The sequence below is a fragment of the Brachyhypopomus gauderio genome, unplaced genomic scaffold (assembly GCF_052324685.1).
Source record: "Brachyhypopomus gauderio isolate BG-103 unplaced genomic scaffold, BGAUD_0.2 sc73, whole genome shotgun sequence".
NCBI classification, from domain to species: domain Eukaryota; kingdom Metazoa; phylum Chordata; class Actinopteri; order Gymnotiformes; family Hypopomidae; genus Brachyhypopomus; species Brachyhypopomus gauderio.
In genome coordinates, this window is record NW_027506894.1 from 534,467 (window position 1) to 561,966 (window position 27,500).

At 42.8% G+C, this 27,500-nt stretch overlaps 2 protein-coding genes across 3 annotated transcripts in view; both read left to right on the top strand.

Annotated features, from left to right (window-relative positions):
- Positions 1-27,500, top strand: part of reps2 (RALBP1 associated Eps domain containing 2) — a 52,430-nt gene that overhangs the window by 11,059 nt on the left and 13,871 nt on the right. For both annotated transcript variants that reach the window (XM_076990145.1, XM_076990144.1), the window contains exons 2-4: positions 5,255-5,378; positions 8,277-8,452; positions 9,677-9,785. In XM_076990145.1, coding sequence (XP_076846260.1) covers positions 5,255-5,378; positions 8,277-8,452; positions 9,677-9,785 — 409 coding nt within the window. The remainder of the gene's footprint in view (positions 1-5,254; positions 5,379-8,276; positions 8,453-9,676; positions 9,786-27,500) is intronic.
- Positions 20,267-26,975, top strand: LOC143491291 (uncharacterized). The gene is made up of 9 exons (XM_076990146.1): positions 20,267-20,330; positions 20,603-20,707; positions 20,982-21,086; positions 21,364-21,468; positions 21,748-21,852; positions 23,841-23,950; positions 25,959-26,087; positions 26,254-26,331; positions 26,470-26,975. Exons 2-7 carry the CDS (start codon positions 20,618-20,620, stop codon positions 25,960-25,962), a joined length of 519 nt encoding a protein of 172 aa, XP_076846261.1. The 5' UTR covers positions 20,267-20,330; positions 20,603-20,617; the 3' UTR covers positions 25,963-26,087; positions 26,254-26,331; positions 26,470-26,975.

A 27,500-nucleotide genomic window follows, 5' to 3' on the forward strand; every position in this document is an offset into this window, starting at 1 on the left:
ATAACCTCCAGTTCTTTGAAACATCACACAGCATGACTGTCTACTAAACACTCCACTGAGCACTCTACCAACCACAGATGTAACTAATGGTTCAGGCACTAGCGCACCATGGGGTCATTCAGCAGACCATGCAGAGAAGTCATCAGACCTGAAGAACCAGTTGCCTTCACTGTGTTGAACAGATGGCAAACGTTGACCAAAGGGTTCAGGAAGACGTACCAGTCCATGTCTCTCTTCCCTTGCTCAGAGGTCCAGATTCTGCACACGCTCTGCCATGTTCTAGACTGTTCTGTGCTGGTCTTTGATGTTTTGCTGATCCTGTGTTACAGTGGTGCTAATTTAGCTAATACTTTAGACTGTGGATGGGTGCTGGTTCTTTTTACAGATGCACAGTGTCATGATTTTGGACACCCTGACACATTACACACACATTTCTGTGTGTTTGTGTGTTTGTGTGTGTGCATGATGTCTGAACTACTTTTACTTGCTTTGAAAGCTTGCTTATAAAAATGCTGACAGTTAGTTTCTTCAAAGGTATAGTCACTTTGTAAAGTGATGTTTCATATAAATGTGTCCATATATATACAGATGCTGTGTTAAAATAGAGCCATTCAGCCACAGCATTAACACCTCCGTCAGGTGACGTGAAAGACACAGAGTGTCTTGTTTCTGTTTTATTTGTTAAGGGGTGGGGTTGTGTATGCCAGGCAGAAGGCGGATCGTCATTGCTGAAGCTGATTGGTTGGGAGCAGTACAAAGGGCGGGTGTAAGGAGCTGAGCTACGTTGACATGGGCCAAATGTTTTAAGTATCATGACAAAGGTCACGTCTCAGTTCAAGGACCAGTGGTGTGCTGGGAGAAGATGTCAGAGGCCCCTTGGACCTCACAGGGCTCCCAGAATCTGTCACTAAATAGAGTATGTTCGGTCCAGGACTGCATCTTGATGACAAGGCATATACAGTGAGCGTGATAATTGTGCCTCAAGCCTTTATCTTGGACTGATTCCCTGCTAGCCTGCAGCTGGGCGGGGGGCGGAGCAGAGGGGTGTGGCTATATGACTCCGCCTCCTTGACAGCCTTGAAGGGAATGTATTTATCTCTTTTTCTGATCTACCTCTCTGACTTGGTTTAACTCTGAGATTTGAGGGCGGAAACTGTGTGAGATCTTTTTGAAGAACCCGTCGAGGACGACATGAACCGAAGCAAAAATGAACAATAACCACAAGAACAGGTCTAGGAAATAAAGTGGACTCACTAACAAACAACACAAGGCTAAAATCGATATATCACTAACAGAAACGTTGAATGATACAGCACAGAAATAAGGGAGACAACACAGGGAGAGTTTAACTTAGACTGAACATTACAGACCCATGAACAGCAGTTGAAAGCCGAAGGGATATAAAGGGACCTAACGAGTGATGTTCATCACTGTCATCAAAACCTTAGTCATCAGAACACAGACTACGCCATTATACCATTATACAACCTGACAAAGCATTTCATCGTATTCCTAAACGACACAAGGGCTTTTCATTCTGATGGCACTGAGCGTGGAGTGAGAGATTTATTAAGAGATTTATTAAGAGATTTATTAAGAGATTTATTAGGGCGAGTCAAGATCAGCTCTGGTAGAAGAGAACAGAAGGATCAGCACACGAACAGAATACAAAGTACAAAAATCTAAAGAATAAACAGGGTAACAGAAACGGAAAAGACATGAAAAAACTACAGATACCATAGATCCATTCACACAGTTCATTCATACAGTGTGTATGAAACACAGACACAGCATATAGACTAATAAAGCAGGGACAGGTGAGATAAAGCAGGGACAGGTGAGATCAAACAGGCACAGGTGAGAAAAAGTAGGGACAGGTGAGATCAAGCAGGGACAGGTGAGATAAAACAGGCACAGGTGAGGTAAAACAGGGACAGGTGAGATAAAGCAGGGACAGGTGAGATAAAACAGGCACAGGTGAGATAAAGCAGGGACAGGTGAGATCAAACAGGGACAGGTGAGATCAAACAGGGACAGGTGAGATAAAACAGGCACAGGTGAGGTAAAACAGGGACAGGTGAGATAAAGCAGGGACAGGTGAGATAAAACAGGCACAGGTGAGATAAAGCAGGGACAGGTGAGATAAAGCAGGGACAGGTGAGATCAAACAGGGACAGGTGAGATCAAACAGGGACAGGTGAGATCAAACAGGGACAGGTGAGATCAAACAGGGACAGGTGAGATCAAACAGGGACAGGTGAGATCAGGACTGAGAACTAAATGAGAGAAAACAAGGAGCACATGGAGTCAGGGAGGGTGTGATAGCGACAACGTGGAATGTGAAAGGTGAGATGTTGAACTGCTGTGATCTGTCACCTTTCACGCCACCTCGGTTACTGTCAACAGTGGGCTGTTTGTGACTCATGAGTGCATCTTAAACCATGAGAGAGACTGAGAAGAGACAGAGAGAGACACAGTCAGAGGGAGACAGAGAGACAGACACAGAGATAGAGAGAGAGAATTGGAGAGATCTCTCTCAGGTCCTTTACACTATTATAATCCCCTGATCAATCCTGATGACAGAATGGAAAAAATGGGAATTCAGTCCTCCTGAATTAACTGATTTTGTCTCTGTGGCTGAACTCTTAAAATCATATTTCACAGCTTAATGTCATAAAATAAGCAGTAGCACTTTACATTCCCTGAAGACAGAATAAACCACCTCATTCAGACTCTTTTAGTTAACCCGTGTTGAATTACCTTTTCAGAAGCGTACAGTGGTCAGTCACTGTGCATTTGAAAACAATGTTTTTGCTCTTTGATATGCCTCTAGTATATTTTTAGTGGTGGCTGGGATCGGATGTAAGCTGTGTAAGAGGTTTAATTGTGCTTGGCATTGTGGGTAAAAAAGGAAGAAATACGGTTTCCTGAGCCTAGGAGAGGAAGCCTTTGGGATTGGCTGGCTCAAGGTCACCATGCCATCACCGCAGCAGGCCTAGTGATTGGCCCGGACCAACAGTCCGTCACCACAACAGGCGTTTGTTCCTGCAGACGCCTCAGACAGCCTTCCTCTGACAGGATGGGGCAGATATTGACTGCTTTTTTCCCCCCTTATGACACTCAAGTTCAAATGGCAAGGCATGATAATATTAGAATGATATATTAGATAATATTAGAACAGATCTATATTTAACAGTGCGGATCAATTCAGATCCTCTGGGCGTTTGCTCTGCTGTATTGGCTGATGCTCCAGGTCAGGTGACTGTGTTTTTCTGCGTCCTGGCAAGGTGAAGAATGTGGGCTGCTCATCACGTCACACTGGCACCTCTACAAGCTTAAAGGGAGTTTCTCTGTAATACTGGCACAGGCCAGTAAGAATGAACTGAAGCCAAGAAGCTTCATGTATTTTTAAAAGACTAAATGGGCTTTGAAAGGCCTCAGATGGACACTGGGGGCGGGGGCATCGTTGGCCCCAGGGAGGCGGAGCAAACCTTTCAGCCAATGAATGAGGTGGTGCTTGGTCTTTATGATGCTTCACACATAAGTGCTCGGTTTCATTTCACGCCTAAATGAGTTTCCGCCCCCTGCTTTCTTTGGCCGGAGACCCGTTCTCCCGTGGTGCTGCTGTCAGCAGTCTCCTTTGAGCTGGTGAGAGCAGCGTCAGGAAACTGGACCGGGGCCACAACGCCGCCCATGTCAGGAAGCTGAGCACAGCTCAGGAGCAGCCCAGGAGCAGCCGACGTTCAGATGATCTCAGCTCTTCCGCTCACTCATCCTGTTGAGCATCTGGAGCCTTCAAACCCTAAATCCTAAACCCTAAACCCTAAACCCTGGAGCAGAGACCAGCCTGGGTGCAAGTCAAGAGAATCACTTCTGAGAGACAAAGAGAAAAGATGAGAAGAGAAGAGAGGAGAAGAAAAGGAGAAGAGAGGAACTTCTGTGAGATCCAGATAGTTCATGCTTAGTGAGCCATGAGGCGAGTGAGGGAGTGAGGGGAGAGAAGGAGTGAGTGAGGGAGTGAGTAGAGTGAGGAGGAGAGTGAGGAGAGAAGGAGTGAGTGAGGGGGAGTGTAAGAGAGGGAGAGAAGGGGAGTGAGGGGGAGTGAGGGAGAAAGATGGAGTGATGGAAAGGGTGAGTGAGAGTTAGAGAGTGTGTTTGAGACTGAGAGTGAGGAAGATGGAGAGAATGTTAGAATGATAGAGTGAGTGAGAGAGCTACATTATCAGTATGCAGCAACACCATGAGTGGTGTGGGGGGGGATAAGGCACTTAAGTCTGTTTCGTTTAAGGCATTTCTACCTTCTTCAACAATTCCACTTGCTCTGATGAATTACTAGACACTTGACAGCTTGTTAAATGTAATCGGCTCCTGGATCACCAGTAGTGTGGTTTATCTTCCGAGCGAGGGAATCGGGTCACCAGTAGTGTGGTTTATCTTCCGGGCGAGGGAATCGGGTCACCAGTAGTGTGGTTTATCTTCCGAGCGAGGGAATCGGGTCACCAGTAGTGTGGTTTATCTTCCGGGCGAGGGAATCGGGTCACCAGTAGTGTGGTTTATCTTCCGAGCGAGGGAATCGGGTCACCAGTAGTGTGGTTTATCTTCCGAGCGAGGGAATCGGGTCACCAGTAGTGTGGTTTATCTTCCGAGCGAGGGAATCGGGTCACCAGTAGTGTGGTTTATCTTCCGGGCGAGGGAATCGGGTCACCAGTAGTGTGGTTTATCTTCCGAGCGAGGGAATCGGGTCACCAGTAGTGTGGTTTATCTTCCGGGCGAGGGAATCGGGTCACCAGTAGTGTGGTTTATCTTCCGAGCGAGGGAATCGGGTCACCAGTAGTGTGGTTTATCTTCCGAGCGAGGGAATCGGGTCACCAGTAGTGTGCCCATGTTTCAGTCTGCCTCTGTAGTAAGTTACATCAGACACGTTTCTCTTTGGGTAAACGTGTCTGATGCCACCAATTGGTTCATGTACAATTTGCTTTATCACATTGTATTATAGACGGTTACACGTTTTCTACTGTTACCACTTTTCACCACCATGGTGCCACACCGTGCCGTGTTCTGCCCCCACACTCTAGTGCCAGCAGGTGACTCAGGTAAGAATCAGGTGTGGAATCTGAGAGGCTGAGTTTGAGGTGTTTGAGGTGTGAACAGTAACATTCACTGTTGGAGCATGCCAGCAAAATAAAACTTCTGAGAACGTGATCCTTTGACCTCTGACAGACAGCCCCTGCCCTCTGACCTCTGACCTCTCCAGGTGACGGAGGTGTGTGGTGCTAAGCACCTGGGTTTCTTCTCCACTAGCCAGTTCTACGTGGCGCTGAAGCTGCTTGCCGCGGCCCAGTCTGGCCTGCCCGTGCGTCTGGAGAGCATCTCAGGTGGTAAGTGGATCAGCCACGGGAAGAGAGTTGAAAGTGGGCAGGGCCTGGGTGGGACTGGGCGGGGGTCTGGGCGGAGCCTGGGAAGCTTTGTGTGAAGCTCAGAAGCACTCTGATGGCAGTGGAATTTCAGAGCAGGATGACATCAACTATATACTATATAGTAGCACTATAAGCACTATATATATACAGTGGGGAAAATAAGTATTTAGTCAGTCACCAATTGTGCAAGTTCTTCCACTTAAAAAGATGAGAGAGGCCAGTAATTGACATCATAGGTAGACCTCAACTATGAGAGACAAAATGTGAAAAAAAATTGAGAAAATCATTTTGTCTGACTTTTAAAGAATTTATTTGCAAATAATGGTGGAAAATAAGTATTTGGTCAATAACAAAAGTTCATCTCAATACTTTGTTGTATATCCTCTGTTGGCAATGACAGAGGTCAAACGTTTTCTGTAAGTCTTCACAAGGTTGGCACACACTGTTGCTGGTATGTTGGCCCATTCCTCCATGCAGATCTCCTCATGTTTCATCCTCATTGCCCTTGCTGATGGAAGGAGGTTTGCACCCAAAATCTCACAATACATGTCCCCATTCATTCTTTCATGTACACGGACCAGTCGTCCTGGTCCCTTTGCAGAGAAACAGCCCCAAAGCATGATGTTGCCACCTCCATGCTTGACAGTTGGTATGGTGTTCTTTGGATGCAACTCAGCATTCACTGTCCTCCAAACACGACGAGTTGTGTTTTTACCAAATAGTTCTACTTTGGTTTCATCTGACCATATGACATTCTCCCAATACTCTTCTGGAACATCCAAATGCTCTCTAGCAAACTTCAGACGTGCCTGGCTTAAGCGGGGGGACACGTCTGGCACTGCAAGATCTGAGTCCCTGGCGTCGTAGTGTGTTGCTGATGGTAGCCTTTGTAACGTTGGTCCCAGCTTTCTGCAGGTCATTCACTAGATCCCCCCTTGTGGTTCTGGGATTTTTCCTCACCGTTCTTGTGATCATTTTGACCCCACAGGCTGAGATCTTGCATGGAGCCCCAGATCGAGGGAGATTAGTAGTGGTCTTGTAGGTCTTCCATTTTCGGATTATTGCTCCCACAGTAGATTTCTTCACACCAAGCTGCTTGCCTATTGCAGATTCAGTCTTCCCAGCCTACAATTCGGTTTCTGGTGTCCTCCGACAGCCTTTTCGTCTTCACCATAGTGGAGTTTGAAGTGTGACTGTTTGAGGTTGTGGGCAGGTGTCTTTTATACTGTTAACAACTTCAAATAGGTGCCATTAATACAGGTAATGAGTGGGGGAAAGAGGAGCCTCTTAAAAAAGAAGTTACAGGTCTGTGACAGCCAGAAAGCTTGCTTGTTTGTAGGTGACCAAATACTTATTTTCCACCATTATTTGCAAATAAATTCTTTAAAAGTCATACAAAATGATTTTCTCAATTTTTTTTCACATTTTTTCTCTCATAGTTGAGGTCTACCTATGATGTCAATTACAGGCCTCTCTCATCTTTTTAAGTGGGAGAACTTGCACAATTGGTGACTGACTAAATACTTATTTTCCCCACTGTATATATATACTATAATAGCACTATAATACTCACAGTATATGGAGTTTAGGAGAACACAAATTTCCAAGATCGATATGCATTTGACTGATATGTCCGTAAGACACGGACACTGATGTAAAATAATTATTGTATTGTCGAAACAAGATCGGAAACCTAGTTCACAGTTTATCTTCCTAATTATTTAGCACCAGACACTGTTTAAACTGATCAACGATGTTGATCACCATGTTAACCTGGCTGAGGTCATCAGGTTCAGGCCCCTCCTACACAGGCATTGAGGCTCCCTGAGGGGCCCGGGGCTTCTGGGAAGATTTGCATCAACTATCATGTCCTTTCTTCCCTGAGAGAAACCTAGATCACATTCCCACTGCTGTGTGTTTGACAGCAGCTTGGTTAGCGCCTAGCATGCATGCTAACACAGCTGCTGGGATGACATACAACAGCATCGTGACATCAAGAAGCCAAGCTGGGACTCACACCACAGGGGTGATCAGGGTGATCTGGGTGAGCGTGAGGTCATAGTGGGTTATTATCTAACACAGAACGCAGACTCACACCTGCTCACAAGGTCACAGCCGCAAGACTGCCAAGAGTGGACTAAGCACGTGCACGCTCAGACATACACGTGCACGCTCAGACATACACGTGCACGCTCAGACATACACGTGCACGCTCAGACATACATGTGCACACTCAGACAAAAGAGGCCTTGTTGAGGTGACCTCTGCTTGAACCCGCAGGATAATGCTGGATAAAGACACGTTCCATCCGTCAGGGGCATACAGTCAGGTCAGTGCCCAGACGTGGGTGAGACTGAGTTCAGTGCCCAGACGTGGGTGAGACTGAGGTCAGTGCCCAGACGTGGGTGAGACTGAGGTCAGTGCCCAGACGTGGGTGAGACTGAGGTCAGTGCTCAGACGTGGGTGAGACTGAGGTCAGTGCCCAGACGTGGGTGAGACTGAGGTCAGTGCTCAGACATGGGTGTCCAGGCGTGCCCAGACGTGGGTGAGACTGTGGTCTTCTGAAGAACACAGAAGACCACTGTTAGACATTCATTGTTTCATGTTTCATTTACGTTTCCGGTAGCCAATGAAATGGCTTATAAACAGATTTGTTGGTCGTAGGTAATGATATGGGTGTAAAATATGTATAACTCATTTATGAATGTTGAATAATACATTATGAAATACATTACAGTTGAGTAGGTATATGTCTTTAATACTTACCTGTGTGTGTGTGTGTGTGTGTGTGTGTGTGTGTGTGTGTGTGTGTGTGTGTGTGTGTGTGTATTCTCTCCTGTGATTGGCTGCTCTCTGTAGAATTGCCTCTGCCGGTGTTTGTGGGTATAAAGAGTGAAGGGGAGGGCCGGCACCCAAACCACTCACACAGCAGGGAGACCCAGACTCCGCCCCTCTCCTCCGCTACAGGCCCCACCCCCTGGCCTACTGCAGACAGACCTACTCTCAGACACCCAGACACCAGCACAGACACGCAAGTAAGAATACAGACCTCACTCACACCAGCACAGACACTCAAGTAAGAATACAGACCTGACTCACACCAGCACAGACACGCAAGTAAGAATACAGACCTCACTCACACCAGCACAGACACTCAAGTAAGAATACAGACCTCACTCACACCAGCACAGACACGCAAGTAAGAATACAGACCTCACTCACACCAGCACAGACACACATGTAAGAATACAGACCTCACTCACACCAGCACAGACACACAAGTAAGAATACAGACCTGACTCACACCAGCACAGACACGCAAGTAAGAATACAGACCTCACTCACACCAGCACAGACACTCAAGTAAGAATACAGACCTGACTCACACCAGCACAGACACGCAAGTAAGAATACAGACCTCACTCACACCAGCACAGACACTCAAGTAAGAATACAGACCTCACTCACACCAGCACAGACACGCAAGTAAGAATACAGACCTCACTCACACCAGCACAGACACACATGTAAGAATACAGACCTCACTCACACCAGCACAGACACGCAAGTAAGAATACAGACCTCACTCACACCAGCACAGACAAACATGTAAGAATACAGACCTCACTCACACCAGCACAGACACACAAGTAAGAATACAGACCTCACTCACACCAGCACAGACACACATGTAAGAATACAGACCTCACTCACACCAGCACAGACACACATGTAAGAATACAGACCTCACTCACACCAACACAGACACACATGTAAGAATACAGACCTCACTCACACCAGCACAGACACACATGTAAGAATACAGACCTCATTCACACCAGCACAGACACACATCTAAGAATACAGACCTCACTCACACCAGCACAGACACACATGTAAGAATACAGACCTCACTCACACCAGCACAGACACACATGTAAGAATACAGACCTCACTCACACCAGCACAGACACACAAGTAAGAATACAGACCTCACTCACACCAGCACAGACACACTGGTGAGATCACTGACATCACATGAGGACTTGTTCTTAAGGGGGCATGTTCATAAGGGAACTTATTCTTAAGGGACTTGTTCATAAGGGGGCTTGTTCTTAAGGGACTTTTTCTTAAGGGGGCTTGTTCTTAAAGGGGCGTGTTCTTCTTAAGGGGGTTTGTTCTTAAGGGGGTTTGTTCTTAAAGGGGCGTGTTCTTCTTAAGGGGGTTTGTTCTTAAGGGGGTTTGTTCTTTCCCAACAGGAGCTGTGGTCCCCAGTCCAGTCTCCCCACCCTTCTCCATCACACTCTCCACCAGCCTATCACAGCTACCCACATGCCATGCCGAGGAACGGAACTGACTCTCTATTGGGTAAGATGCCTGTCAATTACTGTCCCCAATCATATTTCAGAATAGCAGCAAATAATTCCACATGGGTTAACAGGATGTAATATCATTCTTTCTGTGAGTTTGTTCTGTTGTCTGTGGGCGTGGCTTGCTAATGTCCCTGAAGCATGTCTCATTCAGGTGGTCACGCTAGCAGAGACAGGAGGTAAAACCCCACTGAGCTGGTGAGGACAGAGAATCACTGAGAATTAGTACACGACGTCCTGTCACTCTAAAAGCAGCATGAGCAGGAATCAGGATGAACTACATTCCATGTGTCTGTTAGCGTTAGCTCCCTGAAGCACTGGAGTTCAGTGTCATGGTGTCCAGACAGGACGATCCAGGCCTGACACGCTGGGTGTCTGAGCGGGTCTCCCACAGACGTGTCATTGCTACTAGCAATCTTCTTACACTGGGAAATACTTTGAGAGCTGTTATGGAAGATATGGGAGTTATGGGAGCTGTTATGGGAGTTATGGGAGCTGTTATGGAAGTTATCGGAGTTATGGGAGTTATGGGAGTTATGGGAGCTGTTATGGGAGTTATATGAGCTGTTATGGGAGTTATAGGAGCTGTTATGGGAGTTATGGGAGCTGCTATGGGAGTTATGGGAGTTATGGGAGCTGTTATATGAGTTATATGAGTTATGGGAGCTGTTATATGAGTTATATGAGTTATGGGAGCTGTTATGGGAGTTATAGGAGCTGGTATGGGAGTTATAGGAGTTGTTAGGAAGTTATGGGAGTTATGGGAGCTGTTATTGGGAGTTATGGGAGCTGTTATGGGAGTTATGGGAGTTATGGGAGCTGTTATTGGGAGTTATGGGAGCTGTTATGGGAGTTATAGGAGTTGTTAGGAAGTTATGGGAGTTATGGGAGCTGTTATATGAGTTATGGGAGTTATGGGAGCTGTTATTGGGAGTTATGGGAGCTGTTATGGGAGTTATGGGAGCTGTTATTGGGAGTTATGGGAGCTGTTATATGAGTTATGGGAGTTATGGGAGCTGTTATTGGGAGTTATGGGAGCTGTTATGTTATTCCTTCAAAATGAAGACAAAGAGCTGAACTCAACCCAAAGCCGCTGACTGAAAAAGGTTCATCCACTTGGGTTTGAGCATCTGAATTTGAGCGCTTGGGTTTGAGCGTTTGCACACTGGGTCACTGTAAATTGCCCTGTACTGAGGACAAGAGTGAGGACTGCGTAATAAAGTGATCATGAGCGCTTTGTGACAGTGGAGTGAGCTCCCCCTCTGGTGAAGATGTGTAGTGCAGGTAGATAAACATGTTTTTGTATTTTAAATTGTTGGTTTCTTTCTTATTGCAACAAAGTAAGTCAGTGTCTATAGTCGGTAGCATGTTTATATGTGTGTAGTGTGTAGAGTGGTTATAAGTATACTGTATCTTCCCTGCTAGGTTCTGAAATCATGATTATAACTACAGTTTAAGGTCATAGTGTCAGCACAGATGTCCAATCAGAACCAAACATTTCACCATGTGCTTTAGGTTCATGCTGATCTGACATCTGTTCCTCTATATTAACATCAAGTTTAGAAACCCAAATAATGACCTTGTGGTTTAGTTCAACGTATTGAACCACTCAGTTTTGTACTGATGTAACTCTCCAGAAGTGATTTGCACTAGTGATCATTTTAAATGCATGTGTGTGTGACATGATGTGTGTGTTTGTGTGTGTTTGTGTGTGTGTGTGTATTTCTGTGTGTGTATGTGTGTGTGTGTGTGTGTGTTTCTGTCTGTGTGTGTATGTGTGCATGTTTTTGTTTCTGTGTGTGTATGTGTGTGTGTATATGTGTGTGTGTGTATATGTGTGTGTATGCATGTGTGTGCGTGTTTGTGTTTTTGTGTGTGTGTGTGTGTGTGTGTATGTGTGTGTGTGTGTGTATGTGTGTGTGTGTGTATGTGTGTGTGTGTGTGTTTGTTTTTGTGAAAAATCAGTACAAATGTCATAATACACAGTCACGAAGTTAGGACTCATGTAAAAGTCAGTACCAAAAACCATGTCCTAACTTTTCTGACGATGCTACGGTGTTCAGAGAGGTATAATGTATCTCTGTAATTGATATCGCGAAAGTACTAAATTTTAACAATCGTCAGAACAAATCTGGGTGTGGGTGTGGCAATTTGGCTGAAGTGTGTGCACGCCACCAGCGGATTATTGAGGAACTGCAAGCAAAGCCACGCACACTTCGGAAGACGCGTCAGCTATTCCCGGATGTGACGTCAGTAGTCTACTAGGAAGCATCCAATCCATCCAATACTCATTAGATAAACAAATAATCATTCGAGCGTTCGCGGCAAAATTACGTCACGTTTTTCCCGGGAAAATTGGAGAAGTTGGACGGAGAGCTTTTATTACCTGCGTGGATGTGGTAAGTTAAAAAACATATTTTTTTCTTGTTAATGTTTTTAGAGTATTTGACAACCTTATTATATACGTGTCTATATTAATTTGTTTTTCTTTCTTCATGCGCTTAGAACAAATTGCTTTTAAATGCGTTACCTAGAGTGAAACACTTTGCTGTTAAATTCGTATGTTTAACCTGGCAAGTGTCCGTCCAGTTTATCAGACTTGGATTTCTTTACGAGTTATTTTATCAGTATAAGTAACAGCAGGGGATCCGTGTTATGTAGTTGTTTTTATATAAATTATGTAATAAATTTGACATCTTCGAATTAGATATATCCAAATCTCCACTTGGTCGATTCAGCTCTCGTCAGTCATCATAATTGGGTTTTTGTTACACGCCGCTTAAAGCTGGGCGTACACTGTGCGATTTTTGGCCCATTTTCAGCCGATTTTTCACTCGTGTGACTATCTTTGCGATCGGGCTGAGTTTCGGCTCAATCGCGTGTCGTGCATCGTATAGTTTACACAGGTAAACGAGGAGCGATTCACACCTCACGACCAACTCCCGATCAGAAATCGCAGCGTCGCAAGAATATCAAACATGTTTGATATTCAAATCGCTCCTCGTGAGAGTATCGCACTGTTGAAGCAGCTCTACGAGCCGACTCTCCTTTTAAACCCTGCGATTTAGTCGTACAGTTTGAGATGGAGCTGAGTACACCATTTAAAATATCGTACAGTGTATGCCCAGCTTTACTCTGGCTCCGTTTCAGTTCCTTTGCGCGAGCGGTATTACATGCTTTTTCAACACGGCAGAGTGGGGGAAGGGTGGAGACAGTTGTGAAATGGCGGACGTCAGAAAGTTGTGCTGAATTTAAACATATATTTACACATATATAACTTATTTAATTGTTAGGAAAATGTATATTTTGAATGTATATTTTGAACATTTCCAGAAATATTCCAAATACTTAGTCGATTGAGACCTGTAATACGCTAACCCTAATCCTGTCCGCATTAGAATGGGGGAGGAGGGGTGCCAGTTACGTTTCTCAGCTTTGCAGAGTGGGGGAGGGGTGGAGACTAAGCAGAGAGGGGGAGGAGTTAGGGTTAGGGTTAGGGCTAGAGTGGCGAGTTCTGAACTTTGAGGGATTTAGCTGGGCAGTGCAAGTTGCTGTTCGGGTGGGGGAAGGTGCACTGGTGACGTTTGCAGTTGTGAAATGGCGGACGTCAGAAAGTTGTGCTGAATTTAAACATATATTTACACATATATAACTTATTTAATTGTTAGGAAAATGTATATTTTGAATGTATATTTTGAACATTTCCAGAAATATTCCAAATACTTAGTCGATTGAGATCTGTAATACGCTAACCCTAATCCTGTCCGCATTAGAATGGGGGAGGAGGGGTGCCAGTTACGTTTCTCAGCTTTGCAGAGTGGGGGAGGGGTGGAGACTAAGCAGAGAGGGGGAGGAGTTAGGGTTAGGGTTAGGGCTAGAGTGGCGAGTTCTGAACTTTGAGGGATTTAGCTGGGCAGTGCAAGTTGCTGTTCGGGTGGGGGAAGGTGCACTGGTGACGTTTGCAGTTGTGAAATGGCGGACGTCAGAAAGTTGTGCTGAATTTAAACATATATTTACACATATATAACTTATTTAATTGTTAGGAAAATGTATATTTTGAACATTTCCAGAAATATTCCAAATACTTAGTCGATTGAGATCCGTAATACGCTAACCCTAATCCTGTCCGCATTAGAATGGGGGAGGGGTGCCAGTTACGTTTTGAGCTTTGCAGAGTGGGGGAGGGGAGCAGAGGAAGCAGAGTGAGGTATTCTGTGAGAACGAATCGCTTTATAAATAGTGCTGTGAAAATAGGGTTTTTTTTGTTTTTTTTTTTTTTAACTCAACTTTAGTTTAGGAAATAATGGTTAATTGCAGTTTTAAAGAAGCAACGATAAACAGACATTCACTTACTGGAATTATCTAAAGTATTTATGTATTGATATTTCCAAATACATATTTTAGAGGCGATCAACATAAAGGCAACATATTTAAGTTAAAGCTGTAAAAATTGTCAGTGTCTGGTCTACATATTCAAAAAGAACATCCAGTATTCTGAAAAGCACGAGGGCCTTTTTGTGTTTGTTTTGAAGTTATTATGCTTCTAGAATTTTTTATTGGAATTAAGATTGGAATTGGAATTAAGATGTTTTTAGGCTGACCTAAAATGAATGAACATTTAATGTTTATTTCCATGTAATTCAGAATTTTATTGTCCCTAGACAATCCTGTACAAACATGTCAAAAAGAAGAACCAGGCTTAGTCCGGTAGAAGATGCTACTGGGCATGTTATTTCTCAAAAAGATAAACCTTGGTTTGAAGAAAGACTCATAAATGCATATAAAGGTAAGCCTTAATTCATGAGTTTTCCTTAATGACTTCATGATTTGGTTTAGCACATGAAGGTGAAGTTCTTAATTGAAGGTTTTCAAGTAGACACATCTCTTCATCCACATTTCACTACATTAAGCCCACACCACCATACCCAGTCTACACCTGGCCCCATTGACACCGTTAATGTGTACTCCGTCCCACCAGTTCCATATAAATTTTTACCTATTTCATCATCAAACACTAATTACAGAATAGATCCATACTGGCACACTGTCATGCCCAACTCCGCCCCCCTCGATTGTCCTGCCTTGTTTCCCCATTGCCATAGTTCCCTTCTGTCTGTCACGCCCCTGTCCTCAGTGTTCCCACCTGTGTCTTGTTTAGTTTCCCTGTCCCAGTGTATTTTAGTCCTTCTGTTTCAGCCATCTGCGTCAGTCATTGTGTTTGTGAGTACTCCTTTATCCTGCCCTGCCTTGCTCTGCTCTCCATTCCGTGTAGTCTCTCTGTCTTTGTCTAGGTTACGTTTTCTAGAGTGCTTTGTGTTTTTACATCTACCTGTTTTCCCGTGCGCTGATCTCTCCTTGCCTGCTTATCGTTTCTCCCTTGCTTCCCCAGTATTCCGGTTTGGTCAGTTCTGTTTGGTCTTCCTTATGTTCCTTACCATGTTTCCTACTTGCCCGTGACATTTCTGTTTCCCTCTGAGCTCATTGTCTTTTGCCATAGTCTATTTTCCCTGATCTAGTGTTCCCTACCTGGTTATTCTCTCGTAGTTTTATGCTTTCAGTCTAGCGTTGTCCTTCCGTCATTCCACCCTCCCGATAAGTGTTCTGCATTTAAGAATATAACACGAACACAGTAACTAGATTCCTGTGTTCTGTACCCCTAGTGTTTAAAACCGTATGTTTTATTCTGTTCTTTTATCTCGGTTGATTATATTAGAAATATGCATTCATGGTTGCTTGTATGTCTGTCGTCTTGAGTTGAACTAGGTCTCTGGTAGCATGTTTAATATTTTTGTTCTGGTAGTGTGTTGCTTGTTTGCTGTGTCATTAAGTTTATGTACCCTTTAGTGTACATCCCCTTCTACCTGATTGTTCTCCTTGGTTCTATTGTGTTTATTTCATTTAATAAATTATTTTAAAACTTGCGGTTGCGTCACACCCGCCCCTTGATACGTTATACACACCCAGTGACTAACGCCATCCCCAGCCCCACTTGCACTGTTAATGTCCACCTATGCTATAAGGCACCCTGTGTAACTATAACTCACGGACTCCACTCTAGCTTTATTACCTCATCCTTACACCCTGACCAACCAACCTCATCCTTAAACTAAACTTAAACTTTATTGATCCCACAAGTGGAAAATTCAGTTCCCCCGGGACCACGGTGTAAAGCACAGAGATCCCAGAGTGGCCACACCCTGACCAACCAACCTCATCCTTACACCCTGACCAACCAACCAACCTCATCCTTACACCCTGACCAACCAACCAACCTCATCCTTACACCCTGACCAACCAACCTCATCCTTACACCCTGACCAACCAACCTCATCCTTACACCCTGACCAACCAACCAACCAACCTCATCCTTACACCCTGACCAACCAACCTCATCCTTACACCCTGACCAACCAACCAACCTCATTCTTACACCCTGACCAACCAACCAACCAACCTCATCCTTACACCCTGACCAACCAACCAACCTCATCCTTACACCCTGACCAACCAACCAACCTCATCCTTACACCCTGACCAACCAACCAACCTCATCCTTACACCCTGACCAGCCAACCAACCTCATCCTTACACCCTGACCAACCAACCAACCAACCTCATTCTTACACCCTGACCAACCAACCAACCTCATTCTTACACCCTGACTAACCAACCAACCTCATCCTTACACCCTGACCAACCAACCAACCTCATCCTTACACCCTGACCAACCAACCAACCTCATCCTTACACCCTGACCAACCAACCAACCTCATCCTTACACCCTGACCATCCAACCAACCTCATCCTTACACCCTGACCATCCAACCAACCTCATCCTTACACCCTGACCATCCAACCAACCTCATCCTTACACCCTGACCAACCAACCAACCTCATCCTTACACCCTGACCAACCAACCAACCTCATCCTTACACCCTGACCAACCAACCAACCAACCTCATCCTTACACCCTGACCAACCAACCAACCAACCTCATCCTTACACCCTGACCAACCAACCAACCAACCTCATCCTTACACCCTGACCAACCAACCAACCAACCTCATCCTTACACCCTGACCAACCAACCAACCAACCTCATCCTTACACCCTGACCAACCAACCAACCTCATCCTTACACCCTGACCAACCAACCAACCTCATCCTTACACCCTGACCAACCAACCAACCTCATCCTTACACCCTGACCAACCAACCAACCTCATCCTTACACCCTGACCAGCCAACCAACCTCATCCTTACACCCTGACCAGCCAACCAACCTCATCCTTACACCCTGACCAGCCAACCAACCTCATTCTTACACCCTGACCAACCTCATTCTTACACCCTGACCAACCTCATTCTTACACCCTGACCAACCTCATTCTTACACCCTGACCAACCTCATTCTTACACCCTGACCAACCAACCAACCTCATCCTTACACCCTGACCAACCAACCAACCTCATCCTTACACCCTGACCAACTAGTTTTGAAATGTACCGTAGCAGATTATATCCTTGTCAGCTTTAGATCCAGCAGCCCTGGGTACTGTTCTGCAGCCCTTTGCAACATATATCTCAATTACTTTTTTTAACCCAATAATTTGTTGGTTATTTTATACAACCATTTCTATTTGATGCCTGAAGATGCTTAGTCGTTACTGTCCTCTGCTTACATGATCAATGTACATGTTAGAGCTCTTTATTTAGCAGCAGCATCCTCCAAAATCTTTGCATTTTAGATTCATTGTCTTTAAATTAAACAAAAATGTCCTCTACATTTAATTTCTGTTCTATTTTAGGAAGGGGAGTGTTTGCCCTCATGCACATTGAGAGTGGATGCTTTGTGCTTGAATATAAAGGAAAACTTATTTCACAAAAGGAGAGTTTTAAAAGACAAAGAAGATATACAGAAAAACAAAATGGGTTTTTGTTTGACTTTGAGTGGAATGGAAGCTCATGGTGGTACGTCACGCTGTAAATTTCTAAACATTTCTCTGTTAGTCTAGTTGCTAACTTGCATGCAAGATAAAATCACATTGTGCCTGAAATGTGCTGATTTGTATTTTTATTTTTTCAGGGGTTTATCTATAGTAGATATTAAAATATTTTGTGCAATTGGTATATTTCCTGTAACGTACTACTAATCCATCAATGTTCATGTATTGAGTGGAATACATCTAAGATAAGAATGTTTCTTTCAGCATTGATGCTTCTGAAGAGGATGGAACACTTGGCAGGCTTGTGAATGATGATGCAAAAAATGCCAACTGTAAAATGAAGAAAATTGTAGTTAATGGCAGGCCACACCTGTGTTTATTCGCGATCAAGAATATACTCCCGGGGGAAGAAATAACATACGATTATGGAGACAGTGCTTGGCCGTGGCGTTCACTGGTGAGTAAAAAAAAACACTGAAAAACAATATATGGGAACGATCATCTCTTGCACCATATTTGGGCACCTGTTTGGGTAGTTTGTTTTTGTATCTGAGATAGAAATGTGATGGATGACGGTGTTTAGCTGAATGTTAGTAAAATGTTACACAATTTTACATGATTTTGTATACTAATTGACTTTGTTTTGTCATAAAAGGTTAAAGTTAATATTTCCAAGAAAGACATGTTACAGAAAAAACGTTTTGGTGAACCTGAACCTTCTCTGGCTTCTGAGAGACTGGAACAAATAAACACTATTTCACAGGTACAATCTGTCTATATACTCAACACTCACTTAGATGTCCTGAAATAACATTCAGAGGCACTGTTGGGGTGAAATTTAAATAACCTGCTAAGCCTTAATGTGCTTTGACTTTTTATTAATAAATTTTCTGAAGGTTGATGGCAAAAAATTCTTAATGGGAAATTTTTAGACTGGTGTAGAGTCTACAATGTCATAACAGTTGTCTGTGTGATGTCCTAATTGTTTGTGTATTTGTTTTGCTGTTTAACATTTTTCTATGTACTAAACACATTTAGTTTTTGCCAATAATGTTTAAGATAGCAATGGAATTTGTATTTTTACATAGTTTTACAATAGCTGAGATGTGCAGAGAGCATATTTCACCAATTCTGATCAGCTTGAAGTGTAAATTGTCCTGATATTGGACTGGACCTGAAAGTGTGTGTGTGGTCCTAATTATTCACCTTGGCGTAATTGATGTTTAATAAACTGTAATTGATCCTGCTTTAACTACTAATTGTGTTTTTTCTGCTATTGTGGCATTATTAATGGTGATTATGAAATATGTGTGTTCATTTAGAATGTCAGCAGTGACATGCAAGAAGACAAAATGACCAGATCTCCTGGTGAACCTGAACCCTCACTGGCTTCTGATGGGTGCACACCTGGCCCTCCTGCTGAATGGGTAAATTTGATAGCAATGGAATTTTTATTTTTACCTAGTTTTTCAATAGTTAAGATGTGCAGAGAGCACATTTCACCAATTCTGACCTGCTTGAAGTGTAACTTGTCCTGATATTGGACTGGACCTGAAAGTGTGTGTGTGTGTGTGTGTGTGTGTGTGTGTGTGTGGTCCTAATTATTCACCTTAGCGTAATTGATGTTTAATAAACTGTAATTGATCCTGCTTTAACTACTAATTGTGTTTTTTCTGCTATTGTGGCATTATTAATGGTGATTATGAAATATGTGTGTTCATTTAGAATGTCAGCAGTCACATGCAAGAAGACAAAATGACCAGATCTCCTGGTGAACCTGAACCCTCACTGGCTTCTGATGGGTGCACACCTGTCCCTCCTGCTGAATGGGTAAATTTGATAGCAATGGAATTTTTATTTTTACATAGTTTTACAATAGTTGAGATGTGCAGAGAGCATATTTCACCAATTCCGACCTGCTTGAAGTGTAACTTGTCCTGATATTGGACTGGACCTGAAAGTGTGTGTGTGTGTGGTCCTAATTATTCACCTTGGCGTAATTGATGTTTAATAAACTGTAATTGATCCTGCTTTAACTACTAATTGTGTTTTTTCTGCTATTGTGGCATTATTAATGGTGATTATGAAATATGTGTGTTCATTTAGAATGTCAGCAGTGACATGCAAGAAGACAAAATGACCAGATCTCCTGGTGAACCTGAACCCTCACTGGCTTCTGATGGGTGCACACCTGTCCCTCCTGCTGAATGGGTAAATTTGATAGCAATGGAATTTTTTTTTTTACATAGTTTTACAATAGTTAAGATGTGCAGAGAGCACATTTCACCAATTCTGACCTGCTTGAAGTGTAACTTGTCCTGATATTGGACTGGACCTGAAAGTGTGTGTGTGTGTGTGTGGTCCTAATTATTCACCTTAGCGTAATTGATGTTTAATAAACTGTAATTGATCCTGTTTTAACTACTAATTGTGTTTTTTCTGCTATTGTGGCATTATTAATGGTGATTATGAAATATGTTTGTTCATTTAGAATGTCAGCAGTGACATGCAAAAAGACAAAATGACCAGATCTCCTGGTGAACCTGAACCCTCACTGGCTTCTGATGGGTGCACACCTGTCCCTCCTGCTGAATGGGTAAATTTGATAGCAATGGAATTTTTTTTTTTACATAGTTTTACAATAGGTGAGATGTGCAGAGAGCATATTTCACCAATTCCGACCTGCTTGAAGTGTAACTTGTCCTGATATTGGACTGGACCTGAAAGTGTGTGTGTGTGGTCCTAATTATTCACCTTAGCGTAATTGATGTTTAATAAACTGTAATTGATCCTGTTTTAACTACTAATTGTGTTTTTTCTGCTATTGTGGCATTATTAATGGTGATTATGATATGTGTGTTCATTTAGAATGTCAGCAGTGACATGCAAGAAGACAAAATGACCAGATCTCCTGGTGAACCTGAACCCTCACTGGCTTCTGATGGGTGCACACCTGTCCCTCCTGCTGAATGGGTAAATTTGATAGCAATGGAATTTTTATTTTTACATAGTTTTACAATAGGTGAGATGTGCAGAGAGCATATTTCACCAATTCCGACCTGCTTGAAGTGTAACTTGTCCTGATATTGGACTGGACCTGAAAGTGTGTGTGTGTGGTCCTAATTATTCACCTTGGCGTAATTGATGTCTAATAAACTGTAATTGATCCTGCTTTAACTACTAATTGTGTTTTTTCTGCTATTGTGGCATTATTAATGGTGATTATGAAATATGTGTGTTCATTTAGAATGTCCGCAGTCACATGCAAGAAGACAAAATGACCAGATCTCCTGGTGAACCTGAACCCTCACTGCCTTCTGATGGGTGCACACCTGTCCCTCCTGCTGAATGGGTAAATTTGATAGCAATGGAATTTTTATTTTTACATAGTTTTACAATAGTTGAGATGTGCAGAGAGCATATTTACCAATTCCGACCTGCTTGAAGTGTAACTTGTCCTGATATTGGACTGGACCTGAAAGTGTGTGTGTGTGTGTGGTCCTAATTATTCACCTTAGCGTAATTGATGTTTAATAAACTGTAATTGATCCTGCTTTAACTACTAATTGTGTTTTTTCTGCTATTGTGGCATTATTAATGGTGATTATGAAATATGTGTGTTCATTTAGAATGTCAGCAGTGACATGCAAGAAGACAAAATGACCAGATCTCCTGGTGAACCTGAACCCTCACTGGCTTCTGATGGGTGCACACCTGTCCCTCCTGCTGAATGGGTAAATTTGATAGCAATGGAATTTTTATTTTTACATAGTTTTACAATAGTTGAGATGTGCAGAGAGCATATTTACCAATTCCGACCTGCTTGAAGTGTAACTTGTCCTGATATTGGACTGGACCTGAAAGTGTGTGTGTGTGTGTGTGGTCCTAATTATTCACCTTGGCGTAATTGATGTTTAATAAACTGTAATTGATCCTGCTTTAACTACTAATTGTGTTTTTTCTGCTATTGTGGCATTATTAATGGTGATTATGAAATATGTGTGTTCATTTAGAATGTCAGCAGTGACATGCAAGAAGACAAAATGACCAGATCTCCTGGTGAACCTGAACCCTCACTGGCTTCTGATGGGTGCACACCTGTCCTTCCTGCTGAATGGGTAAATTTGAGTTGGTTGTGCATTCTTTAGAAATATATTTACTTAGTATAATATGAACACATTTATAACAAGTTTTAATCTGATAATTTCTTTCAAGTGCTTTTTGGAAGTCTTAAAATAACATTCAATTGCGTTGTGTTGTGAGATTTGTTGACCTACTCAAATTGCAAAAGCCTGTTTGTAGGAGATTAATTTTACATTACATTGCTACATACATCTGCAGATCCCTTCAGATACCATATTTTCCAGACTATAAGGTGCACCGTATTATAAGGCGCATTCTGAATTACGGGGTCTCTTTCTGTATTTGACCCACGTATAAGGTGCACCGTACTATAAGGCACAGTCTCAATTACGGACACTATTTCTGTACAGTACTTACCGGTATTCTGTACGGCACCATATTAGGCACATGCTAAAACATACGGTCTACAAGAAAAGTAAAGGACGCGAAACGGTTATTTTTAAAAGTTTATTATACTACTTGACAAAACACACACAATTTTCTTCTCCTCTTCTCCCACAAATCCATCAAAGTCCTCATCTTCTGTGTCTGAATTAAAAAGCTGCGCAATTTCACTAACGAGCACTCCGGGTTCCCGCTCATCAATGTCTGAGTCAGTCTCGTTGCCAGGTAGCTGTTCAGCAATGAGGCCGGCTTTCGCGAAAGCTCGGACAACAGTTACAGCAGAAACTTTGGCCCACGCGTCCACAATACATTCACAAACGGTGGCATAACTCGTAACTCGCCCGCCGCTGCCTTCCAGTTTTAGTAAACGTGTGTTCGCCGTCTATCATCCATTGCTCCCACGCCACTGGCAACTTTAAATGCCCCATTTACGCCAATGTCCAGCGGTTGGAGTTGTTTGTTTAATCCTCCCGGAATGACGGCAAGCTCAGAATTAATTTTCTTCACTTGCCTTTTAACGTTGTCTGTGAGATGAGCACACATAGTCAGATCAGCAGGGATAGTGATGTGTGGAAAAAAGTGAAAACGAAATGAAATCTCTGTCTCGACTTCTTTACTTGACGCAGTTCATTTTCCTGTTTCGTCCATTTCCAAACCATAGATTCTGTAACGTTCTGCGTAGCGCAGAGCAGGGAGGCGGACACAAACGCTGAGGAAAGCGAGATTTATTAAGGGAAATTCCAAACTCTGAGTCAAAAAGGATGGCATGGGTCAGATTATTAAGGGAGTCCGAACATTGAACAATGACATTTTAACACAAGGAGTACTCACAAAAACCCGGCAGGGAAAACGGAACAGGCTGAAACACACGGGGAAACACGAATACAAACACAAGAGACCGCGAACGTGAACAGAGATACATGCATAGCACAAAACAACCGATAACCAGACTGGGGGAAATACAGGGACTATATAAACATGGAACTAACAAGACACAGGTGAGGACGATGATAACAAGGCGTGGCAGACAAGGGAAACCGGGGCAACAGACGAGCTGGGCGGGATCGAGGAGCAGGGAACAACACAGACACGAGGGAACAAGGGAAACCGGAGTGACAGCTAGGAGAGGGGGCGTAGCCCTACGTGACAGATTCATTTATGCCAAATTGTATCGCAGCTGCTCTATTCCCGTTTACAGCTGCATAACTGATAGCCTGTAGCTTTAAGTGTGCCTCGTAAACGTGTCTCTTCACTGGTGCCATTTTCGAGGGTTCTGGAAAAACAAATGTTATTTTGCAGCATACCTGTAGGTAAGCGTAAGTACTGGTACTGTACGTATTACGTAGTGTTCTTTAATTGGTTTACGTGGGGTACGTTCTGTACGTATTACGTTCCTGTGTCAGATATCGGAACTCAGTACTTGTATAAGGCGCACCGGATTATAAGGCGCACATCCGATTTCTGGGAAAATTTTTGGCTTTTAGGTGCGCCTTATAGTCCGGAAAATATGGTAATTTGTGATGGGTGTAAAAGTGTAAAAGTAGTCATCTATGCATTTTTCATTGTTCTATCTTTTTAGACTGCTGTCATGGATGAATCCACTGATTACTCTGAATGTACAGACTACAGTGATGAAGACTATGAACCAAATATAGACAGTGAATCTTCAGACCTTTCCAGCTGTAGCAGGTCTGACATGCTGAGTAATATTTCGCCCAAAAAACTAAAGAGAAACAATGATAAAGACAGTGTGTTAACACGAATCCAGCAAAAGGGGGCAGTCAAAGCTGTCAACTCCCAGTGTCAAGTGTCTTCTTCAGAAATTCATGCAAGTAGCTCACGTGAAAGCTGTCCTACAGAACCTGATACCAGCACCCCTTCAGATCAGGGTTGTGTTCATGTAGTTCCAATGCCAACCTCAAGTAAAAGCTGGCGATACGCAAAGAAGCAGTACTGCCTTTATTGTGAGAAGCCATACTCTAAAATATCAAGACACCTGCAGTATGTACATCACAATGAACCAGACGTAGCAAAAGCATTCAGCTTTGATAAGAAATCAAAAGAAAGACGAGTTCGATTACGTTTGTTGACCACCAGAGGCAATTTTTTGCATAATGCTTTGATATCAAGTAGTGGCAAAGGAGATTTGGTTGCCCGTAGGAGACCTCAGAAACTAGGATCCACTCAAGAGTTTACGCACTGTATACACTGCCAGGGTCTATATGCAAGGAAGTCACTCTGGAGGCATATTAGAAACTGTCCACAGAACCCTAAAGTTGATGAGCCTGGGAATAGAAAAAAGATGGTTCAGTCACTCAACTGCATGGCACGTGTTCCTCCTGATGTTAGCAAAGCATTTTGGAAAACTGTTATGTGTCAAATGAAACATGATGAAGTTTCTGCTGTAATTAGAAATGATAAATACATATTACTTTTTGGAGAACAGATGTTCAACAAGCTGAACCCAAGTTCCACAAAGAATGATTACATTCGTCAAAAAATGAGAGAGGTGGGACGTCTACTCTTGGAGGCAAGAAGACTGACACCTATTCGGTCTATGGAAGATTTTGTCTTGCCATCAAATTTTCCCCATGTCATAAAATCTGTGAGAGCTGTTTCTGGGCATTGTGAGGAGACCAACACTTACAGGATTCCATCGTTGGCTCTGAAGCTTGGCCACAGTTTATCAAAAATAGCAACTTCAGTGGAATGCAGTGCAATAATAACGGGCAGAGAGAGGCTGGCTGAGGATGCACGCAGCTTCAGGGTTCTCCAAGAGCATAAATGGAATGAGTCCATTTCAGCAGCAGCAGGAACAACTCTTAATGAGGCAAAAATGAACAAACCTCAGGTTTTGCCCTTCACAGAAGACGTCAAAACTTTGCACTCCTTTTTAAATACTGAGATGACAAAATATCAGCATGCTTTGAAGGACCACTCTGATGTCAAAACCTATGCAAGTTTATGCAAGTTGGTGCTTGCCAAAGTCATACTTTTTAACAGAAGGAGGGGTGGAGAGGCTTCAAGGATGAAGCTGGAGTCTTATGTTTCAAGAGTAAAATCACCAGTTCATGAAGACCTTGCCTCTGGTCTTAGTGATTTTGAAAAGAAGCTGTGTGAACACTTCCAAAGAGTAGAAATTCGTGGCAAGAGGGGCAGGAAGGTGGCTGTGCTGCTGACACCTGATATGGTCAATTGCATGGACCTCCTCGTCCAGCATAGAGATATCTGTCAGGTTCCGGAGGAGAATGTACACCTGTTTGCACGTCCAAACGCTCTTTCATCTTATCGTGGATCAGATGTTCTGCGTGAGTTTGGAGAATCCTGTGGTGCAAGAAATCCATCAGCCCTTTCATCCACAAAATTAAGGAAGCAGATTGCAACTCTGTCAACGGTGTTGAATTTGAAAGACAATGAAATGGATCAGCTTGCCAGTTTTTTGGGGCATGACATTAGGATTCATCGCCAATACTACCGTTTACCTGAAAGTACTTTGCAACTTGCCAAAATGAGCAAGCTTCTTATTGCAATGGAAAGAGGGACACTATCAGAATTCCAGGGTGCTACGTTAGATGAAATTGTCATTAATCCACAAGGTAGGGAACTTTTATAATATGTAAAAACTGTGTGTGTGTGTGTGTGTGTGTGCATATATGTATGTATGTATGTATGCAAATGTTTTTTTTTTCTTGATCAGATGAAATTGAAGACTCTAATGCTGATACATCAAGTGATGAGGCAGAGTCAGATGATCCTCAGCCAAGCTGTAGCTCCAGAACTCCTGAACCATCACCCTCTGAAAGTGCACAGTTCTCAAATCCACATGGTAAGCTAGCTCATTTTTTGTCCTCTATTAGCTTCATTATCTTTCATGTAGGCATATGTTTGATCAAAATTGTCTCATGGTTTGACTTATGACAATGTCTTTGCATGTTCATGAAATGTCCACTTTATTATACTTATATTTAAGATAACATTTCCTGTTCTTTAAGATCGGGGTAATAAAGGGATGAAGCGGAAACATGACTTGTCTCTTGACCAAAGTCATCAACATTCCACACAGACTACTGGTAAAGAAACTTAAACTATGTTTTGTTTAGTTTTTTTTGTATGTAATCTGCAGTTATAGGTTTTCAAACATTTAGCATTTACTGTATTTGTGCTTGTGTGAGAACTGGGAGTGCATTTCACAGTACATTTGTCTGCAGGCATCACACAGAGCAAGAAGAAGTGGTCAGATGATGAGGTACAAGCTGTTGAGAAACATCTAATGCGATTTATAAACAGTTGCCAAGTTCCTGGTAAGAGAGACTGTGTCTCATGCCTACTATCTGAACCTGATGCTCTTAAACACCGTGACTGGACTGCCCTCAAATACTATGTGAAAAACCGAATAGTGGCTCTGAAAAGAAGACAGAGTTTGTAGTCTCCAAGATTTTTCTTAAATAAAGTTTCTTAAAATTGTTTAACCTCAGTTACACTTTTCAGGACAATTCGTTGCACTTTATCTGCTTTGTTTGCACTTCATCTGCTTATTCATTTTATTTCCTTTTTGAGTGCATTTTTATTTATTAAATAATTTCCCATTTTGAACAGTATGTAATCAGTAGTGATCACAGTGACTAATTTTAGGACAGTCAGTTAGTCATGGGATTAGTAGGTGATGAGATTTTCATTATGTGAATTGGCCCTTATTAAAACTAGTTTTAAGTTTACCAGATTGGTAGTGTATGTGGCAGATATGCACATGGCATGCAGAAATCAAAATGTGGTTCAGAACTGAATTAAAAACAGTAAAGTAAAGCTGGATTCCTGGTGATTTGTATTATTTAATGCAAAGTATTGAAACTTCACTTTTATAAATGCAGGAAATATGACTATATAAAGGATTTGCAATTAACAACCTACTGCTCTTGTTTTTGTGAATAAGGCCAGAACATTTACTTCTGTAAATGCTAGAGTAAAGCACTTTGGTTTCAGGATATCACACTTTTAAAACATTGATGGACTCATTTAGATTCAAAAACATCATTCGTCTCACCTGTTTTGTGTTTCTTAATCTGTGGCTAGTGTGTCCTTGACTTGTACTGTACCAAGTGTGTAACTTGGTCCTTGTATTTACTATGTCCTTATTATGTTGGTAGTGTGAGACTTAAATGAGTGTGTGCGTACATGTCCTAGAAATGAACATAAACCTGAAACTGTCCTAAAATATACCTTAAACCAGAAAAATCTCAGC

Coding starts and splice junctions, on each gene's coding strand:
- LOC143491291 (XM_076990146.1), top strand. CDS start 20,618: ATGCAAGAAGACAAAATGACCAGATCTCCTGGTGAACCTGAACCCTCA. Junction 20,708..20,981: donor CTGTCCCTCCTGCTGAATGG/GTAAATTTGATA, acceptor GTGTTCATTTAG/AATGTCCGCAGTCACATGCA. Junction 21,087..21,363: donor CTGTCCCTCCTGCTGAATGG/GTAAATTTGATA, acceptor GTGTTCATTTAG/AATGTCAGCAGTGACATGCA.